At 56.1% G+C, this 17,725-nt stretch overlaps 1 protein-coding gene across 7 annotated transcripts; it reads left to right on the forward strand.

Moving 5' to 3' along the window:
* Positions 1-4: 4 nt before the first annotated feature.
* On the forward strand, positions 5-16,334 carry SLC26A11 (solute carrier family 26 member 11). 7 transcript variants are annotated; one of them, XM_073311297.1, is made up of 17 exons: positions 5-77; positions 1,781-2,147; positions 3,047-3,239; positions 3,428-3,513; positions 4,734-4,813; positions 6,299-6,441; positions 7,043-7,218; positions 7,616-7,688; positions 8,279-8,329; positions 8,615-8,675; positions 9,135-9,190; positions 9,414-9,554; positions 10,515-10,642; positions 11,176-11,275; positions 11,875-12,008; positions 12,612-12,684; positions 13,350-16,334. In XM_073311297.1, the coding sequence occupies exons 2-17, from the start codon at positions 1,950-1,952 to the stop codon at positions 13,442-13,444; spliced, it is 1,788 nt and encodes a 595-aa protein (XP_073167398.1). In that variant the 5' UTR covers positions 5-77; positions 1,781-1,949; the 3' UTR covers positions 13,445-16,334. The 7 variants fall into 7 exon arrangements, 6 of the variants coding, with proteins under 6 accessions (XP_073167398.1, XP_073167395.1, XP_073167399.1 ...); XM_073311294.1 differs by lacking the exons at positions 12,612-12,684; positions 13,350-16,334 and adding an exon at positions 12,159-12,601; XM_073311295.1 differs by lacking the exons at positions 5-77; positions 12,612-12,684; positions 13,350-16,334 and adding exons at positions 1,427-1,698; positions 12,159-12,601.
* The last annotated feature ends 1,391 nt before the right edge of the window (positions 16,335-17,725 follow it).

Genomic DNA, 17,725 nt, shown 5'->3' on the forward strand with positions numbered 1-17,725 from the left:
ACGCCGGCTCCGCCCCGGGCGCGTCACAGGAGCCGGGCCGGGGTCCGGGCGCCCGGCGGCGGCGGCGGCTGGGGCGGGTGAGTGCGGGGCCGGGGCCGGGGGGGGACGTGCGGGGCGACCCTCGGGGGCCGGGGCAGCCAGAGCTCTCCAGGGCCCCCGGGCGCCTCTTCTCCTGCCCTCCGACCCCGCGGGGTGCCCCCCACCCCGGGCGTTGCGTACCGCAGAGCAGCCCCTGTCCAGCAGCTCCGGCCGGGAGCCCAGAGACCTTGGGGTGCTGCCGCCGCACCCCCTGGCTCGACGTGGTTCCATGAGAGCCAGGGTTTGACCGTGCGGATCAATGGCTCTTAGCCTCCCCCCGCGGTACACATTGTTCCGGTGCTGCGGGCAGGCGCCTCGCCCTGCTCGGGCTCTCAGAAGGACACGGGGTTGGACCCATGGTCCGTCTAGCCCAGGGTCCTGCCTCCCACACTGGCCCCTGCCCCGTGCTTCAGGGGGAGCGAACAGAACAATCATCCAGGGATCCCTCAGTCCCCTGGGGTCCAGTCCCAGCCTCTGGCAGTCAGAGGCTGAGGGACACCCAGAGAATGGGGTTGCGTCCCTGACTGTCTTGGCTCATAGCTATTGATGGACCTGTCCTCCGTGAACTTACCTCATTTTTTTAACCCAGTTGTACTTTTGGCCTTCATCACATCCCCTGGCAAAAGTCCCACTGGGTGACGGTGTGTGGTGTGAAGCAGTGCTTCCTTTTGTTTTAAACCTGCTGCCTATGTATTTCATCAGGTGACCCCTGGTTCTTGTGTTATGTGAAGGAGTAAATAACACTTCCCTATTCGCTTTCTACATCATAATGTACATGATTTTATAGACCTCTATCATATCCCCCCTGAGTCACCTCTTTTCTCAGCTGTACACTTCCAGTCTTTTTGATCGCTCCTCCTATGGAAGCTGTTCCAGACCCCCAATCATTTTTAAAAAAAGAAAAGGAGGACTTATGGCACCTTAGAGACTAACCAATTTATTTGACCATAAGCTTTCGTGAGCTACAACTCACTTCATCGGATGCATGAAATCGGATTCATTTTTGTTGCCCTTCTCTGTACCTTTTCCAATTCTAATGTATCTTTGTTGATATTCCTGTGTGAAATGAGGTTTGTTGTGTCCCTCAGCGTGGGTCTTTGTCACCTTGCGCAGGTGGAGAGGTGTATGCAGCCTGTCCCTGCCGCGGATCCAGCTAGCACTGACTGTTCTTCCTCTGTTCTCGGCCCTTGGCTTTCTAAAATAATCAGAGCAAACTAGGCCCTGCTGGGCGACTTACTGCCCAGACCCATGTGCTGGGCATTTCTGGGAACGGGGCGGAGGCTCCTTCTTTCTTTGCAGCCTCATGTAAAAACTCTCTATTTCCTTCTCTTTGCCAAAGAGAGAGAGAGAGAAACCCGTTGAGCAGCACTCTGCCCAGGCCGGCTCCTTGGGACCCACTCCCTGCCCTGGAGTGCAGCTCGCCAGTGTCCCTCTGGGAAAATGTTCCAGGAGAGGGAGCTAGAGTCCATGGGGGGCAGAAAAACTCCACCCAGCAAGTTCTCTGCACTTGCCCCCAGGGCCAAGGCTCTGCCTTAGGAGACCTCAGCAGCTGAATGGAGGAGGTGGAGGCGTCCCTCAGTCTGGGCCTTAATAGGAGCCTGGAAGGAGAGGAGTCCATCGGTGGGTGCTATAAATGGACAGACAGTGCCCCGTGCATCCCTGCCCGGCCTAGGCCGAGTCTCTGACCCTCCTTCCCATGCAGGTATGTTGGCGAACCAGAGAACTCCACTGAACAGTGCTGCTGAGGAGACTGTCTTCTCCCGGTCACCATGTCCCCTGAGATCGTTGCAGGGGATTCTAGTGGCGCCCTGACAGACCCAGCTGAGCCTGGAGCGTGGTACACACTGGTCTGAATTCCCAAGAAAGCTGCTATGGCAGAGCGGGACCGAGAGGCCCCCGAGCGATGCTGCTCCTACTGCACAGTGCAGAGGAGGCTCCCTGTCCTCAGGTGGCTGCCCCAGTATTCTCTGCAGTGGCTGCAGCTCGATCTCATCGCTGGCGTGACCGTGGGCCTGACTGTCGTGCCGCAAGCACTGGCCTATGCCGAGGTGGCCGGCCTGCCAGTTCAGGTGGGTTGCTTGATTCTAGAGCTGGAGGGTTGTGCCGGGGGGGGGGGGGGGGGGGAGTGGAAGCAGCTGTTGCAAGTTCCTTTGCAGAGTCATCTCGAGGCAACCAACACGTATTGTTTCCCCTCCTCTTTTCACAAAGGGACCCCAATGCCTCAGTGCTGCGGACACTGAGAAGTACATCCCTTGGGCTGTCCCTGGCATAGGCGTGTGCTGATCTGATCAATGCAGGCTCCTCACCTGGCCATACATACAGCCAAGCTTAGAACTCACTCATTCCATGTGCGAGTAAGTCTACAGTGTCCTCTTTATAGCACCTGCCCCCAATGCCACTACAGGCTGGATGTTCCCCAGCTGCAGTAGCTAAATGTCCTGTGGTACTGGAGGAGTCTCCCCGTCACAGCACAGAGGATATTGTAAATACTGCCACACAGTAAACCTCAATGTTTTAATGGTAGCCACTGCAAAAATGCAGAGTTTTGAGCATTATAAAGGGGGCACTGTTCACAGTGAGGGCGATTACAGTGGAGGGAGGTGCTTGCATATCCTGGCAGAATGCTGAAGATTGTAACAGCAGGGGGGCTGGGTGGGTGTTAGCGAGGCAGTAACACGTGGCAAGGTGAGTGGCAGGGCACACTGGGGGGCTGAAGGCAGGCAGCCTCCTGGGACTGGCCACGTTCCTCTTTCAGAAAGTGTGTGGTACAGATATCAGGGTGACGAACACGTGACAGACATTTCTTCCAAAGATTGCCCAATACATTCCCCTGGGATACTTCCCTGGCCAGACCCTTTGCTAACCAATCACAGCCATCCTTTCAGAATGCCCCGGTCCTGGCATGGTCAGAGCAGGTTCCCAGGTCACTGTGATTCTGGCGCTGAAGGCTCTGTTTGTTCCTGTGCAGTACGGTCTCTATTCCTCCTTCATGGGCTGCTTTGTCTACTGCCTTCTGGGGACCTCAAAAGATGTGACGCTGGGTCCAACGGCCATTATGTCGCTGCTGGTCTCTTCCTATGCGTTCCATGACCCTGCCTATGCCATCCTGCTGACCTTCCTGTCAGGCTGTATCCAGCTAGCCATGGGTCTCCTGCACCTTGGTGAGATGCTGCGGCCATGTTAGGCCTTGTTTTTGTATGACGCTTCTCATTCTAGCCACTTGTCCCCACAAGAAATGTCTGCTGTTGTCCAGCTCTGATTTGTAAAGCCTTGCACTCTGCATGTGTGTGCATGCTGCAGTCTGTACCTAGGAGAGCAGCTTCCTTATAGCAATTTCCATCCTTTGCAGGTTTCCTACTGGACTTCGTTTCCTGCCCCGTCATTAAAGGGTTTACCTCGGCCGCTTCGGTCACCATTAGCTTCAACCAGGTCAAGGTAGGACCTTCTCCTCCCTGTGGCTTCTCTATTTCTTTAGTTTAACTTGCCCAGTGGCCTAATGCAGCCTTGCAAAATTGTCATAAAAATTCACCGGCCCAGCTGCACATTCTGTTTAGCTTGGCGCCGTGATATCAGTGGAAACATGAAGGATACTTCACTGGCCCCTCAAACAAACAAGCAAACAGGGTTGCGCCAGATAAGCGCACTAGAAGGATTTTGCAAGGTTGGTGTGATGGGGTGAGTGCCCTGCACTGCCATGCTAGTGACCCATAGTGGGTTCCTCGTTCCCTCCCTCCCTCCCAGAGCTGAGATTGTGCTCAGTGCTAGGGCAAGTGGAGGTGATGTTCTGCCCATTGGCTGGGGGACCTGGTCATTACACTGTGTGGACTAAGCTTTGTTTGCTTCCCTTGTCAATACACTGTCCTCCTCTCGGGTGATGCGGGGGTTATGGGGGTGCTGCGGAGACAATCAGTATCCTCTGACCGCTGTGGTGGGTGATTTTTCTCTACGGGGAGGGATGTGGGGGGCTGGGATTGGCTGTGAGGTTTGACTGGTCCACGGCTTGGCCAATCCTCTTCATTCCTTGTGGTGATTTTAGGTATTGCCACATTTCCTTTGTGGTTGACTGTAATCAGAATGGGATGTGGGTCAGCATATGCTTTGCAAGGCGCCAAACAACAGAAATCATCAGCTAATCTCTTATGGTTTTATCAAGTGCTCTTTCTGGGAGGAACCTCTGAGTTCTTTTAGCCACATTCACTGTCAGCCTCTGGTGACATGTGAGAACTCGAGAGGAGGCAGCTGGACAGTCGTGGGTCAAGGAAAGCATCCCAGTTTGAATACCACGTTTGGGAGAGCCTGTCTGCTTGCATGGGAAGCAGGACTCTGTCTCCATGGGGCAGGGGCTGCCTCAGCACCAGACATCTGGGAGAATGGGAACTGTCTCCCCACTGAGCCGCCAAAGTTTCCTAGGGGTGGAGGAAGGATCTGGAGAAAATTCCTTGGCCAGAGGTTTGCACACAGCTACGTGGTCTGGTCCCTGATGAAAGCTTCCAGGTAGCAGACACAAAAGACACTGCATGGGCCAGTGCCATGGGGAGGGGAAGGGAGGGGTCCAATCCCATGCGGCTTTGGTCTGTCATTGGGGATACCTGTCAGGTGCATTTGGGAGCTGGGGCTATGCTGGTCTTTCATGGGGCCTTTGTTTGTTTGCACAGAACATCCTGGGGCTGCACAACATTCCACGACAGTTCTTCCTGCAGGTGTATCACACCTTCCAAAGAATCGGGGAGACCAGGTCAGCAGACATCTCTGTGCTCTTCCTTGATCGTTCCTTCCACCAGCATCCTGGCGTGGCTGGTGTGGAGGTGGGGGGAACGCAGGGCTGGGAAAGGCACCGTGAGTATAAGGTGCAGCTGCCTGCTGCGTCCTCTGTCAGGTCACACTGGGCACAAGCAGACTCTGCCCAGTGCCCTGTGCCAGCATGAAGCTACACTCCATGCCCTCCATCATGTTGGATTGGTTTGGAGCGTGAGGATGCATGGGGTCAGCCTGACAGTTCATGGCCTCTCCCGTTGCCGGGGTGGGGGAGGATGGAGCGGAAAATGGAGCTATGAATTGTCTCCCCGCCCAGTCCCATCGGTAGAGCAGGGCACTGAGCCCGTCAGCGAGTTGCCAGCACCAAGCAGGTACTTGCATGGCTCCCAGTTCAAGCCAGCCCTGGGACGGTCTGTGCCTCACATTGCCCAGGCAGCCCAAGCTTGCGAGCTCAGTTGTCTCTGTGCCCCACCTTGCCCTGCCTCTGTTGGCTGCCCCTGGGGGCAGGAAATTACTGGGTGTAAGGGGCAGATGCTACTCGCTGCTCAGCAGCGCCCCCTCATGGCTCATCTGGGGAATTAGCTCACCACTGTCTGCGCCCCATCCTGCAGTCGGCCAGCACCTTGACCCATTCACTCGGTCTGCAGTCCCCACCTTGCTAGTCAGGAGCCACAGTGCCTCTTCTTTGTTGGTTAGCTCACCAGCCAGACCACCAGCCAGGGTCTCACCAGGGTCTCTCACTATCCTCTGTGCTGACTGCATCACTCCCACAGTGCTTTGTACAGGAACCCAGGCCTCCCCTCTGCACCGGGTTCCAATCTGGGGACCCTTGACCCAGCAGCTCAGGTCTGTTCTCTCAGCCCTCACTGCCCCTTCCCTGGGCTGCTTCCTTCCCCTAGGATCAGGGAGCAGGGCTGCAGGCTTCCTCACTGCAGCCCCCCTCCCTGGCTGTAGAGCAGCCCCATTTGTTTCTGCCCATGTGAGCTTCATCCCCGATTAAGCCTCCTTGGGGCCTAGCTCCCCTCCAGGTGCAGCCGATGGCTAACTGGCCTCTCTTGCTTCCGTTAACCTTCCAGGGCTCATGTGGGGTGAATGCCCCATCACACAAGGTTTGCCCTGTGACTCCACACCCCGGCACAGCCCTGTCTATCCTTGATCCATTTTGGGCAGTGAGGGCAGAGTACATGCCCTTTGCAGCAGTGGCGGTGAGGGGCTGAAATGGGGAATGGTTGTCCCTGGCCAGTTCCGGTTGGAAGTGGATCCTGCTCCACTGATTCCTGTCCGGTTTCTGACCTGGGTCCTTCTCCCTGTTCCCTGAGAACTGATCTGATTGTGGCAGAGACGAGTCTCCTCACTCAGAACTGGAGCCTGGCCTGGCCTGGGCTGGGCCCTTCCCACGAGAGAAAACCTTTTCAGTAGTGATTGCAGTATGTTGCAACATGTCCCGGATTTGGTCTGTTTGCAGGGTTGGGGATGCTCTCTTGGGGCTGGTCTGCCTGGCAGTGCTTGTGGGGCTCAGGGCGATGAAAGGCCACATCCCCAGGGTCCATCGGGTGGAGCTGTTGTCCGTCAGGATCAGTCGTCTTATCATCTGGGCCACAGCAACAGGTTAGTTGACTGCCCTGCCCAGCTCTGACTTGCTCTTCCCCATGGCAGCACCGTAAGGTCCCGGACTTGTGCCAGGGTCACAGGGTGATGAGGAGAAACGAGGAAGAGGAAGAAACAGCACGTTGTGTACCTGCAGCAAATGCCTGCTGGGAGAGTGCTCTGGCCCAGGCTGGCTGTGGGGGGATGTGATGGGCAGGGGGGCCGTTCCCCACTAGGCCCAAATCTGGCCCATGCTGGCAGGGCCCACAAGTTGTTCCAGTAGGACGGCTGCTCAGGGGCCCTTGTGTGAGATGGGTCTGTCCCCCGGAGAGGCAGCGGTCCAAACCACTGTCCTGACCGGCAGCGCCTGGCCCCTTGTGGGCAGCCCCCACAGAAAGGGCCAGGACTGAGTGGAGACTGAACGCCCCTTGCACAGTGGGTCTCTCCAGGGCAGGGCTGAGGCCTGCTGGTGGGAGGTTCGTTCTGCTGCTGCCCCTGCTCTTATGGACAGCAGGCGTCCGCCTGGGCTGGAAAGAGTCCCCAGTCCATGTCCCTCCACTATGCCCATCCCCACTGGGCTTGGAGCGATGCTTTCACCTGGGTAATTTCCTCTCTGATGTAGCTCGCAATGCACTTGTGGTCCTGTTTGCTGGCCTGGTCGCCTACTCCTTCCAGGGGATGGGCTCCCAGCCATTCACCCTCACTGGGGCGACGCCCCAGGGGCTCCCTCCCTTCCAGCTGCCGCCTTTCTCCAAGGCCGAAGCCAACAGCACTGTGTCCTTCAGCGAGATGGTGCAGGTGAGTGGTGGTGGGAGCGGATGGGATCATGCCAGGTTGGTGCTCTAATTCTGTACCGTACCTTTAAATGGCTGAGCAAGCTCGAGAGAGGTGGGATTCCAATGGGAATTGGGGGTTCTCCCCTTTGCCCCTTTCCCTCCAGTTGGGGAGCAGACAGGGCTGGATGCATGGAGCCTTGGGGTGACCTGCCCTCCAGCACGTATGTGCACAGGGCTAGTGGAGCGAGGGGTCCTGTCTACCCTCGCTCGGCTGAGCTGCATCATGGGAGATTTCCTCTTGAGACTCGCACTTCCTGCTGCCCTCAGAGATGGGGGGACAGTGCAGAGGGCACCATCTCCTGCGTCTGCAGCGCTCTCTGCCATGATATTCATGCTGGCCTCTTCCATCCCCTCCCCAGGACCTGGGAGCTGGACTGGCTGTGGTGCCTCTCATGGGCCTGATGGAGACTGTCGCTATTGCCAAGGCCTTTGGTATGGTGTCGGGTCTGCCGTGCTGTGTTTCGGGCTCCCACAGCCTTCGGCCCTCACATGGGGAAGGGTCTGGAGTCAGCTGCCACCGGGCAGCAGTGGGGAAGGCCCCTGGGGTGGGACCTTCCACATGTCAAAGAAAAGCGCTGGGGGTGCAGGAAGGAGGTGCTTGGGGGCTGTCCCTTGGAGTGTAGGGTCAGTGGATGGGGAGGGGGGATCACATGGAACATTCCCCCACAGCTGGGCATTTCCCCCTGTAGTTTATTGCCCTGGTGAGGCAGCTCCTAGGTACCAGAATGCGGTAGGGAGGTTCCCCATGCCCCAAGGCAAGAGCTCAGTGTTGGTAAGGCCTGTTACTGCCCTCCAGGTGAGGGGAATGTGACCTGCAGGGTGAAGGTGGTGAAATGAGCCACTTCTCAGGGGTCCCGTGGAGCCTGTGACAGACGTCATTCCCCCGCAAAGGCTGACTCGCCCCTCCATGCACCCTGCTGTCCCCGCCCCCCCCCCCCCCCCGGGTGCTGGCACCAGGTTCGCAGGAAGCTCTGGGATAAAGGGGTAGGGAGTTCTGCCTAGTCACCACCTCCTTCTTTCAGCCTCGCAGAACAATTACAGAATCGACCCCAATCAGGAGCTGTTGGCGATGGGTAAGAGCTCAGCCAGGGGGGCGGGGGATTGCCAGGACATGGTGTAAGGGGTTGCGGGGGGACCCTCTCTCCAGCCTGGCTGGGGCAGGGTTGGGAGTCCAGTCTCAGGACTGAACCTGCTGTGGACCCTTGTCTGCTAATTGGAAGGGGCCTTGGTGGTGGCTGCCCCTCACTGAGCTGGAACTGATGGGATGGAGGGCCCACTCTGCCCCCCAACCCAGGCAGCATCTGGACTCCCCTCCTGACTGCACAGTTCACAACATCCCGTCTCTCCCCCCACAACAGGCCTCACCAACCTCCTGGGCTCCTTCGTCTCCTCCTACCCCGTCACCGGCAGCTTTGGGCGGTGAGTAGCACCACTGAGGCTGGCAGCCAGTTTGGCAGGCCAGCCTTGTCAGGGCACGGGGGATCCTTGATAAGGGGCTGGGTGAACCCAGTCAGGGCCTGGGTTTGGATCCCAGCCAGTGGAGAGGGGCCCTTTTCCGTTTGCCCCATGTCAGTGGGCCATGTGTGCTGTAGCTTTGCCCTCACTCCTGCCCCTCATGCCCCCTGCCTGGACCCTCAGGGTTTGCTTTTGTTCCTACCTGGATGATGTATTAGGGTGGGGGGCAAGGGCCTTCCCCAGTGTACTGCATGCCCTGGGGAGGGGCTAGTCTCCGGACAGACAGGAGCTCAGAGTGGGGCCGGTCCCCAGGCCTCCCTCTTATGACACTGAGTCCATCCAGCAGCTCCCCCATCGCACTGGGGAGCTGGAAGGAGCTGGCCTTCGCACGGCCTGTAACGGTGCGTTTGGTTTGTGTTCCAGGACAGCGGTGAATGCACAGACGGGCGTGTGCACCCCAGCAGGGGGGCTGATAACAGGTAGGTGCCCCGCCTTCACCCAGGGACTCCATTGCTGCTTCCCCTGCCATTCCAAGGGCCACCTCTGGGCTCGTCCTTCCCCAGGGTTTTACATCCTGTTCTCCTCGCCCGTGTGAGGCTGGGCTGAGTGTGTGTGTACGGGGAGGAAGGCTGGGGTGTCCCTGCCCTGCCGTGGCTTGGGGTCGGGTGGCTGTGTTTCACCATCTGCCTTGTGTCTCCCCAGGGACCCTGGTCCTGCTCTCTCTGGCCTACCTGACCTCGCTCTTCTATTACATTCCCAAAGCGGCTCTGGCTGCTGTCATCATTTGTGCCGTGGCTCCTATGTTTGACGCCAGGATCTTCAGGACACTGTGGCGGGTTAAACGTACGGGCACCACGAGCAACCTGCTTTGCACACCTGCCTGGGGCTCCGTCTCATCCCCGCAGAGGGCGAATTCCTGCTCTTTGCATGGTTTCACTATAGGGGGAAGTTCAAAGGGATACAGCGCCACTTGCAGGCCGTTACTGGCGATGCTCGGAAAAGGGTGGGATTTGGTATAACCCCACCTGGTTAAAATATCCATGAGGACGGTAATATCTGTCATTGGACCAACTTCTGTGGGGGAGAAAGACAAGCTTCCAAGCTACACAGAGCTCTTTTTCTCAGGCAAGACTCTGCTGGACCTGTGCCCGTTACGCAGGGATCTGAGAGGGCCATTTGATTGTGTGTGCTCCACACCTGAATGTAGCGTAGTTCCCTCCCGCCTCTGAGCGCTCTGTGCCCTGGTGTACAGAAAGACAGATGCCTGTGGGGTGCCCTGGACCAAGAGGGGGCAGTTTAGGTGATAATATTCAGCGCCAAGGCAGCACGTCACGTTTCCAGACTGCTGTAAAACATCCCGTGTCCCAGCCTGGGGATTCTGGCCAGGTGTTCTCCCGCTCACTGACCCAGCTCCAGACTCTGCCCTTCTTGAGATGAGGGCTTTGAGTATCCCCTCCCCTCCCCGCATCTCTGGTAGCCCTCATGTGGTGCTCGGCCAGATGTTGGGATTGAAGCACACAGGGAGCCCCAAGATGTTTGGATGTTGTGTTAGCACTGAACCCTGACTTCCTGCACCCCAATCTGAACCCTCTCCCGCCACCGGCAGCCTCCGGCCTGTAATGTGCCACGCGCAAAGGCATCTCCGCTCCCCCTCTACAGATGCAAACGGGCGTCTGTTCCCTCGTCCATTCCCCTTCCCCTGGCTCCACAGGCTGCTGGCTGACGCTGGGGGCTTCGCGGCACAGCTGCCGTGTGGGAGGGTGAACGGATGGGACGAGGCAATGACTGGGGTCTCACTCTCAGGGCTGGACCTTGTGCCGCTGTGTGTGACGTTCCTGCTCTGCTTCTGGGAGGTTCAGTATGGCATCATGGCCGGCATGCTGGTCTCCGGCGTTCTCCTGCTCTACACCATTGCCAGGCCTCGGATCAAGGTGCGGCTCAGACCTCCTTGTGTGGGGTTCAGCTTCAGTGGGGTTCCCTGAGATGTGGGAGGATGTCACTATTGCCATAGGCATCTACCTGGAGCAATAGCTGGGTGCATCGTGTGGCTTCCTCTTCTTCCGATCCTGCCCCATCCCTACTTAACACCCCCATGGCCCTCATCTGCCCCAGCTGTGGTGCAGAGAGACAGTCCAAGAGACGCAAAGAAATGGTTAATGCAGGCAGCTGAGAATGGTGTGGGCAGCATTTCTTAGCACTGATGGTGTTTGATCCCCTCCATTTCCAGTGTGTACACACACACCAGCCTGTCTGTGTGCGGTTGGGGGAGTCATGGGTGTGTGGTGAGAGATGGGGTGAAGGCTCCATCACACGCCCCTTCAGTGTGAGGGACAATGGCTGGCTGTGTTACCTACGCACCCGCCTCCACTGTGAGGGGGACACTGGCTCTGGGCTGAGAATTTGGAGCATGTTACATTACCCAGCGCAGCCACCTCTCATCTTTCCCCTCTTGGTTCTCCTGCAGCTATCAGAGCAGGGGGTGCTTCTCATGCAGCCTGCGAGTGGTCTGCATTTCCCCGCTGTTGAGTCCCTCCGAGATGCCATGCACAGATGGGCTCTGGCAGGTACGGTGCAGTCTACCCTGACTATCAGCCCATCTGGTACAAGCCAAACGCATCCTCGTTTCAATGCTGTAGCTTGTGGACAGCGCTGGTCTCACTGCTGAGCCTCTGAATATGAAGGAGGCCAGAATGGCTGCTCCGCAGGGGGGCCTTTGTCAGCCTTGGAGCTCCTGGATAAATACAACCCCAAATTCAGATCAGCTGCTCAGGCAAATGCCCATGAAGCTGATTCTGAACCTCCTGTGATCAGCCAGCTGGCCCCTGAGAGCCCTCTCCCTGCGGCTTGTAGGGAAGAGATCTTGGGGAAAGCCTGAGTTGGAATTGGACTGGGATTCACCCTGCCTGGGCAGGACCCGTTGATGCAGCTATCAAGGCTTTATCCTTCACTCTCTCTCAGGCTTGTGTGGCCTTCAGCATCCGCCCAGTGTAAATGGCTGGCTGGGTGGGGCAGGATCAACAGAGGCTTGGCGAAACTCGTGCCAACGCTCCAAACTGCCAGGCTCAGAAAGATCAATTCCTGCTTTAAGTTTCCTGCCCAGGTGGCTGGTGAATGTTCTGCTGGAAATGCCAGTGAGGTGACCACATGGTGTTCTTGCCCTCAGTGTCTCCGCCACGCTGTGTCATCCTGGACTGCACCCACGTCAGCAGCATGGATTATACCGTGGTGATGGGATTGGCAGACCTGCTGCAGGAGTTCCGGAAAAGGGGCCTCACCCTGACCTTCTTTGGCTTGCAGGTGTGTCTGGAAAGTAGGGGTGGGCACTGGCTGTCAATTCGGACCAGGGACATGGGCACTTGTCATGCAGCTGCTTCCAAAACCAAGGCTGCTGCCATATTCTCCAGTGGGCTGGTCACCAGACTAGCTCAGTCAAATTTCCTTCCCCAGAGGAAGCTCGAGAACTTGGGGCTGCACTTGCAATTTACCAAGAACCTGAAGCTTGTACCTAACGTGCGACTAACGCAGCTGATATCAGTGCCCATCAGCTCAGATGCAAAATCATGGTCCAGCATGCATTGTGGCCTGGCTGCTCAGGTCAAGATGGAGCATGGCGTCTTGAGACCTGCTGTCCTCATGGGCTGCACCTGCCCACTCAAGAAGGGGGAGGCTGCTCCTACAGTGGCTACAGAATCTGGGATTCACTCATATGGATCAAGCCGTGGGGAGGGGCTGCAGCTGTCATCTGTGCTGCTCCTACCTAGGGACTGAGCTCTTGGGGTCAACTCGGCCCAGCCTCCCTTCCTGAGCCTCCCAGGATACACATCTGGAAGTCTTTGCTGTCTCTGTGAACGATGGAAGCTGGAATGTCACAACCGCACTCATCCTGTCCCCTCTCCTCAGGGCCATGTTCTCCAAGTCTTGCTGTCTGCAGATCTGGAGGGATTCCAACATTTCCCCAGCCTGGAGGAGGCGGGTAAGTGAGGCCAAGGCCCTGCTCTCTGTAGGGCTGGGAAAGGCTAATATGCCTCTGGCATGGGACCAGCAACAAGTGGTAACCTCCAGAGAAATGCCCCAAGTGTTCAGACTAGGAGCTGCTGCTGCCCGGGGTTCTGGGGAGATGGTTGAATTGAATCCCTCTGGTGGTTATCAGAGGAAGCGCTTATGGGGTTAGGTAGATCTGGAGACCCCCAGAAGTGTGTGTGGGGGGGAGGAGGGAGGGGGAGCTGGGGGGGGGAGGGGCCTGACTGCCCTAAGAGAGGTTTCAGAGTAGCAGCAGGGTGTTACCATACACACTGTAACGAGAGTGATGGTAACACCCATTGTTGCATGTTCTCTGTGTGTATAAATCTCTCCACTGTATTTTCCACTCAATACATCCGATGAAGTGAGCTGTAGCTCACGAAAGCTTATGCTCAAATAAATTTGTTAGTCTCTAAGGTGCCGCAAGTCCTCCTTTTCTTTTTGCCCTAAGAGAGACTCCTTCTCTTTCTTCCGAGCTGGAATTCAGGCTTTGGAAAGTTAAATGCCCCTGAGTCTGTCATGGCATCTCGGTGGAGCCTAGGCCTTTGCTTTAAATGTCCCCGGTTTTTTGCCTTCCTCTCTCCTTCCCCACCCATGCCACCCCTGCCTCTCCTGCAGAGAAGGGCCATGGAGCAGAACTGGATGGCAGGAGCCGAGTCCTACTTCACAGCGCCAGCGAGAACATGCTGCCAGCGTCAGGGCTCATCCAGTGAGGATTGGCAACCTCTGCCCTTTTGCCCTCCTTGCCTCAGACTGGCACCTCCTGGATGCTCTGGAGAATGGACATGTGCCACCCCGTCTCCACTGCCCTGTGTAGTTCCTAGTGCACTTTAAGGCAATACAGCTGTGGAGAGGGGGACACTCTCACTGGCGATGCTATCTGGTGAGGGGATGAAAAGCCCTCTGGGCTTGTTTCTCCATTGCTGTGTCCCAGGGAGCACTGAGCCATCTGACATTGTAGGAGCCGGTTGCTAGCTGGTGGCGGGAAGCTTAGTGTTTCCTGGGGATAGCACTGCCCCCCCAGGGGAAGGGGACATTGCCTTCTAGGGCCCCTTGTGGCCTCCATGGTTTAGGTTTCCACTGAATCGCCCTGGCTTTTCGGGAAGGTGGTGGTGGCAGCAGGATGAGGTGGAGGGCGTCTGAACACAGGGGGAGGGCTAGCTCAGTGGTTTGAGCATTGGCCTGCTAAACCCTGGGTTGTGAGTTCAATCCTTGAGGGGGCCATTTAGGGATCTGGGGCAAAAATTGGGGACTGGTCCTGCTTTGAGCAGGGGGTTGGACTAGATGACCTCCTGAGGTCCCTTCCAACCTGATATTCTATGATTAACCATGATCAGGGGACAGTTGGAGCAGGGATGGGCAGTGAAGAATCCAGCCAAGCCCCCGATGGTCTATGCAGGCTGCACGGGGAGTACGGGCATTATGGATGCTGCGCCAGATTGAGACCTGGCATGAGCGGATGCAGCCCCGCTGTGGCCCAATGCCTGTCGAGTCTGGCTGGGCTCTCTGGCCAGAGCTGATCTAGGGAGCTTAGTGAGGGCTCTAGCACTTGAGTGACATTATGGACAAGGGAATCCAGAAAGGGAATTATGGGGGTGACATGGTCTGCAAAGGAGTGGAGGAAGCCCAGCAGCGTCTGGGTGGGAGAACTGGGCTTTGGAGGAGGTGCTTTGGGGCACCAGGGCGCAGAATGCTCAGTTCACAGGTGGCTTTTAGCTGTCACCAGCAATAGGACACAAGCTGCCCACTCCCATGCACTGCACCCTCCACAGTGCTCATCCTCCCACCTGCCTGATATCACACACACACACCACCCGCTTCCAGACACAGCTCCGCACATGCCAGAGTCTACAGGCATTGCACGCTGGATCAGCCCCCGGGTCTGTCCCGACGAGTATCCCGTCTCCAGCAGCGGCCAGTACCAGGTGCTTCAGAGGAAGGTGTGGGATAGTCTGCCCCCCTTTGGAAATCTCCTGACTCCCGATGGAGGTTGGCTGGTGGAGGTTCTCTTCCCAAATTCTGCTTTAAGTGTTTATTATTACAACCCTGCATCTTGTTGTTGTTCATATCAATGTCCAACGCCCCTTTGAATTATAGCCTTTCCCCGTTAACGCGGCATTTCAAGGAGACAGTAGCTGTCCTCCGTGACCAAGGACATGTCTCTCCGCTCTAGGAATCAGGGTAATACCTGTTCAGGCCACTGGGAGAAGGAGAGTTTTGAGAATTTCATTTGTAACCTAGACCTCTTGGTTTAGGATTTTTCTATAAAGCTGCTGCCTTCAGCCCCCCAGCGTTGGGGCTGAGCTGGTACGCTGCACTAGCATGGCGTTGAAGCTGCTATCCAAGGCTTCAGAGTCTAATTTCCTTTGAAAAGTAAGTCTCCAGCTGCTGCAGTCGGGGGGAAACCTCACCAAGGTGAGATTAGGGTAACTGAATCTGCAAAGAGCCTGGAGCACTAGCGCTGAGGGGTGAACTGCTCTGCTCAGCTGGGAGGGGCTGTTAACTCGGGTGTCAGGTGAGGATAATTTAAATGTCACCATTGTCAACTATTCCAGTCCCCGTGTAAGGAAGGAGGTGGAGGGGCAAAGCTCTGCACAATGCACTGGGGGTGAATTGTGGTGCATTGGGGAGAGTCTGTCACTGATTGTTCTTCCCCAGTCCAGAATGAGCTGAGTCCAGCAGAGCCTCTGGGCACGTACAAGCCGGAGGAGCCCAGTTGAAATGTTATGTGTTTGCACAATCTGCTGTGCATGCTGTTTCCTTCTGGCCACTCACGTGGGAGCAGCTTATTTTTTGGGTGCAGCCAGCCCAAGTGCTCCTGACTCAGTTCTGAAGGACAATGGAGCTATGGGGGAGGGGATGGCTTTAGTTTTGTAGAGCTGAACTTGTTTCCTCCTGCCCCGGGGTCCTGATTGGGTGCGGCTGACCCCATGAAATACACATTATGCAATGAAAACAGTTACACCCTAGCTAGGTGCACAATCCTCCTTCTCTCTTAGCTGAACCCCGCACCCCCAATGCCCTTCTCCTCCCCATTTAAAAAAAAAAGCCTTTAAGGCAGGGACAAGTCTAGCGCTGTACTCCAGGATCCATCAAGGAGGTCTGTACCAGCTATGGTTGCCCCAGGGCAGATCTATTCCTGTGCCAACCTTGGCTATGGTCTCGGGGGCACTGACCTCTCTGCCTCCAGTTTGGCTGGAGTGGGGGCAGCTGGACTATTTTGCTGCTGTGCAGTTCAAAGCTTTTGTTATACACTGACCCTTCTCTGGACACTCACCTGATTCCCCCCTACCTGGCACCAGGTGGTGTCATTTGCACTTGTGCAAAGCAGGTGTGTGATGCCACTGAATCAGAATTCTCCACTCAAAACAGCAGTTGCATTTGCTGTGCCATGGATCAGGTGTAAATTACAAGACCAGGTGCCCAGCAGTGGGGAGTCAGGCCCACTGCCTGCTTATAGAAGATGAAACCTTTCTGAACGAGCACCTGCTCTGCTCTTCCCTTACGGAAGGTTGTGTTTCCAAGGGGAACGCTCTGTACCATGAACAATAAAACTGTACGATTCCCAAGGACTCAGCCTGTGGCTCTTCCACTCATTGGAGAAATGGTTTCTCTTTTGGACTTGCAGGAATGACTAAACTCCAGGCCCTGCCTGTGACCGGGGAGCCCTATAGGGGCAAGAGATGGAGGGTTCACGGTTACAAGTCTGTACCCAGGGACGTGGCATGTCTCCCCTGTGAGCGAGAGTTCAGTGAAGGGGGCCATGTGCAGTCTGTGCTGAAAGCTAAGAACTTGCTGGTTGTCCTGGTTAGTGGGGGAAGTATGGATGGGAAATATTGTAGGAGTGATGGAACATGGGATGTTGTGTTCCAAAGCTGCTGGAGGGGAAACTGCTCACCTAGGCTGAGGTGGTTTTCAGAGCGAACTCAGTGAAGAGGGAGAACAACTGGCATCTCTCAGCCCAGCTGAGCTTTTACAGTCTAGACAAGGGGCAGGCTCGGGCCCTTTACAGAGCACAAAAGGGGGGAACCTTGGTGCAAACGGTGACAAAATGTCCCAGGTTAGGAGAAGAGACAAAAGGTCTGGAACTGTATAAGAGAATACAGAAGGCCACAGATGGCATCCATTACAGAGGGGACACTCTGCCAGGGCGGCTGTCTCAAGAAACGTGGACGCCAGCTCTCGACTGGCCAAGTGCTGTATGGACGGACTATTGGGTGAGAATTACTTCATGAGACAGGAAAGGAACACAGTTATAAGTAGTGGCTCTAGCTTGCATTTTAGATTTTTCATTTATCTGTAACCAGGAGTTTTCAATCCTTAGACTTACTTCTATTTGACTCTCTGTCTTAAACTTTGTCAGATAAACGTGTTTATCAACTACATGCCGGGTGCTAAGGAGAGTGTTGAGCGGAGGCAAAGCTAGTGAACTGGGGGACTCTGCTTCCTTGGAGGCAGCAAATCTGTGTGCACTGTGTCCAGAAGTTGAGGGCCTGGGCACTCAAGTACAAGGAAGTGGGGTGTACAGACAGGTGGGAGGGACCTGAACCCCAGAACCAGAGCTTAACTGTGGAGACTATTTCCAGAGATATAACCATAGGTAATTCTACTCTGTCCCCTGACTCACTTAAGGAGCCTAAGGGTTGGTATATGCATAATACCAGCCTGCAGAGGGAAGCCTGCAGAGGGAAAGAGTGGTCCTCGTGCAGGTTTCCTTTGAGGATGAGGACTGATAAGTTAGACATAGAGTGATTGCTTTGTGGAAAGTGTTCCCCCTCCTGTCTTTTATCATTTTCCCATCTGAGCTCATTCGAGAGTGTTGTGATTGTCTGGTTTCACCCCTGCCGTTGTTATTGGGATGTTTAGTGTACTGGATGAGGAACACGGCATTTGCTGTGATGCTCAAAGGACCTTTCCCAAACCTGGAGAAGAGCTTTGTGTGGCTGGAACGCTTCTCTCTCTCACCAACAGGAGTTGGTGCCATAAAAGATATG

This window comes from Lepidochelys kempii, chromosome 14 (genome assembly GCF_965140265.1).
Source record: "Lepidochelys kempii isolate rLepKem1 chromosome 14, rLepKem1.hap2, whole genome shotgun sequence".
NCBI lineage: Eukaryota > Metazoa > Chordata > Testudines > Cheloniidae > Lepidochelys > Lepidochelys kempii.

What these genes read in the sequence shown, in the direction of transcription:
- SLC26A11 (XM_073311294.1), top strand. Translation starts at nt 1,950, where the DNA reads ATGGCAGAGCGGGACCGAGAGGCCCCCGAGCGATGCTGCTCCTACTGC. An exon ending in CATCTGGGCCACAGCAACAG is followed by an intron (nt 6,442 to 7,042) that starts GTTAGTTGACTG and finishes TCTCTGATGTAG; the next exon opens with CTCGCAATGCACTTGTGGTC. An exon ending in CGCTATTGCCAAGGCCTTTG is followed by an intron (nt 7,689 to 8,278) that starts GTATGGTGTCGG and finishes TCCTTCTTTCAG; the next exon opens with CCTCGCAGAACAATTACAGA.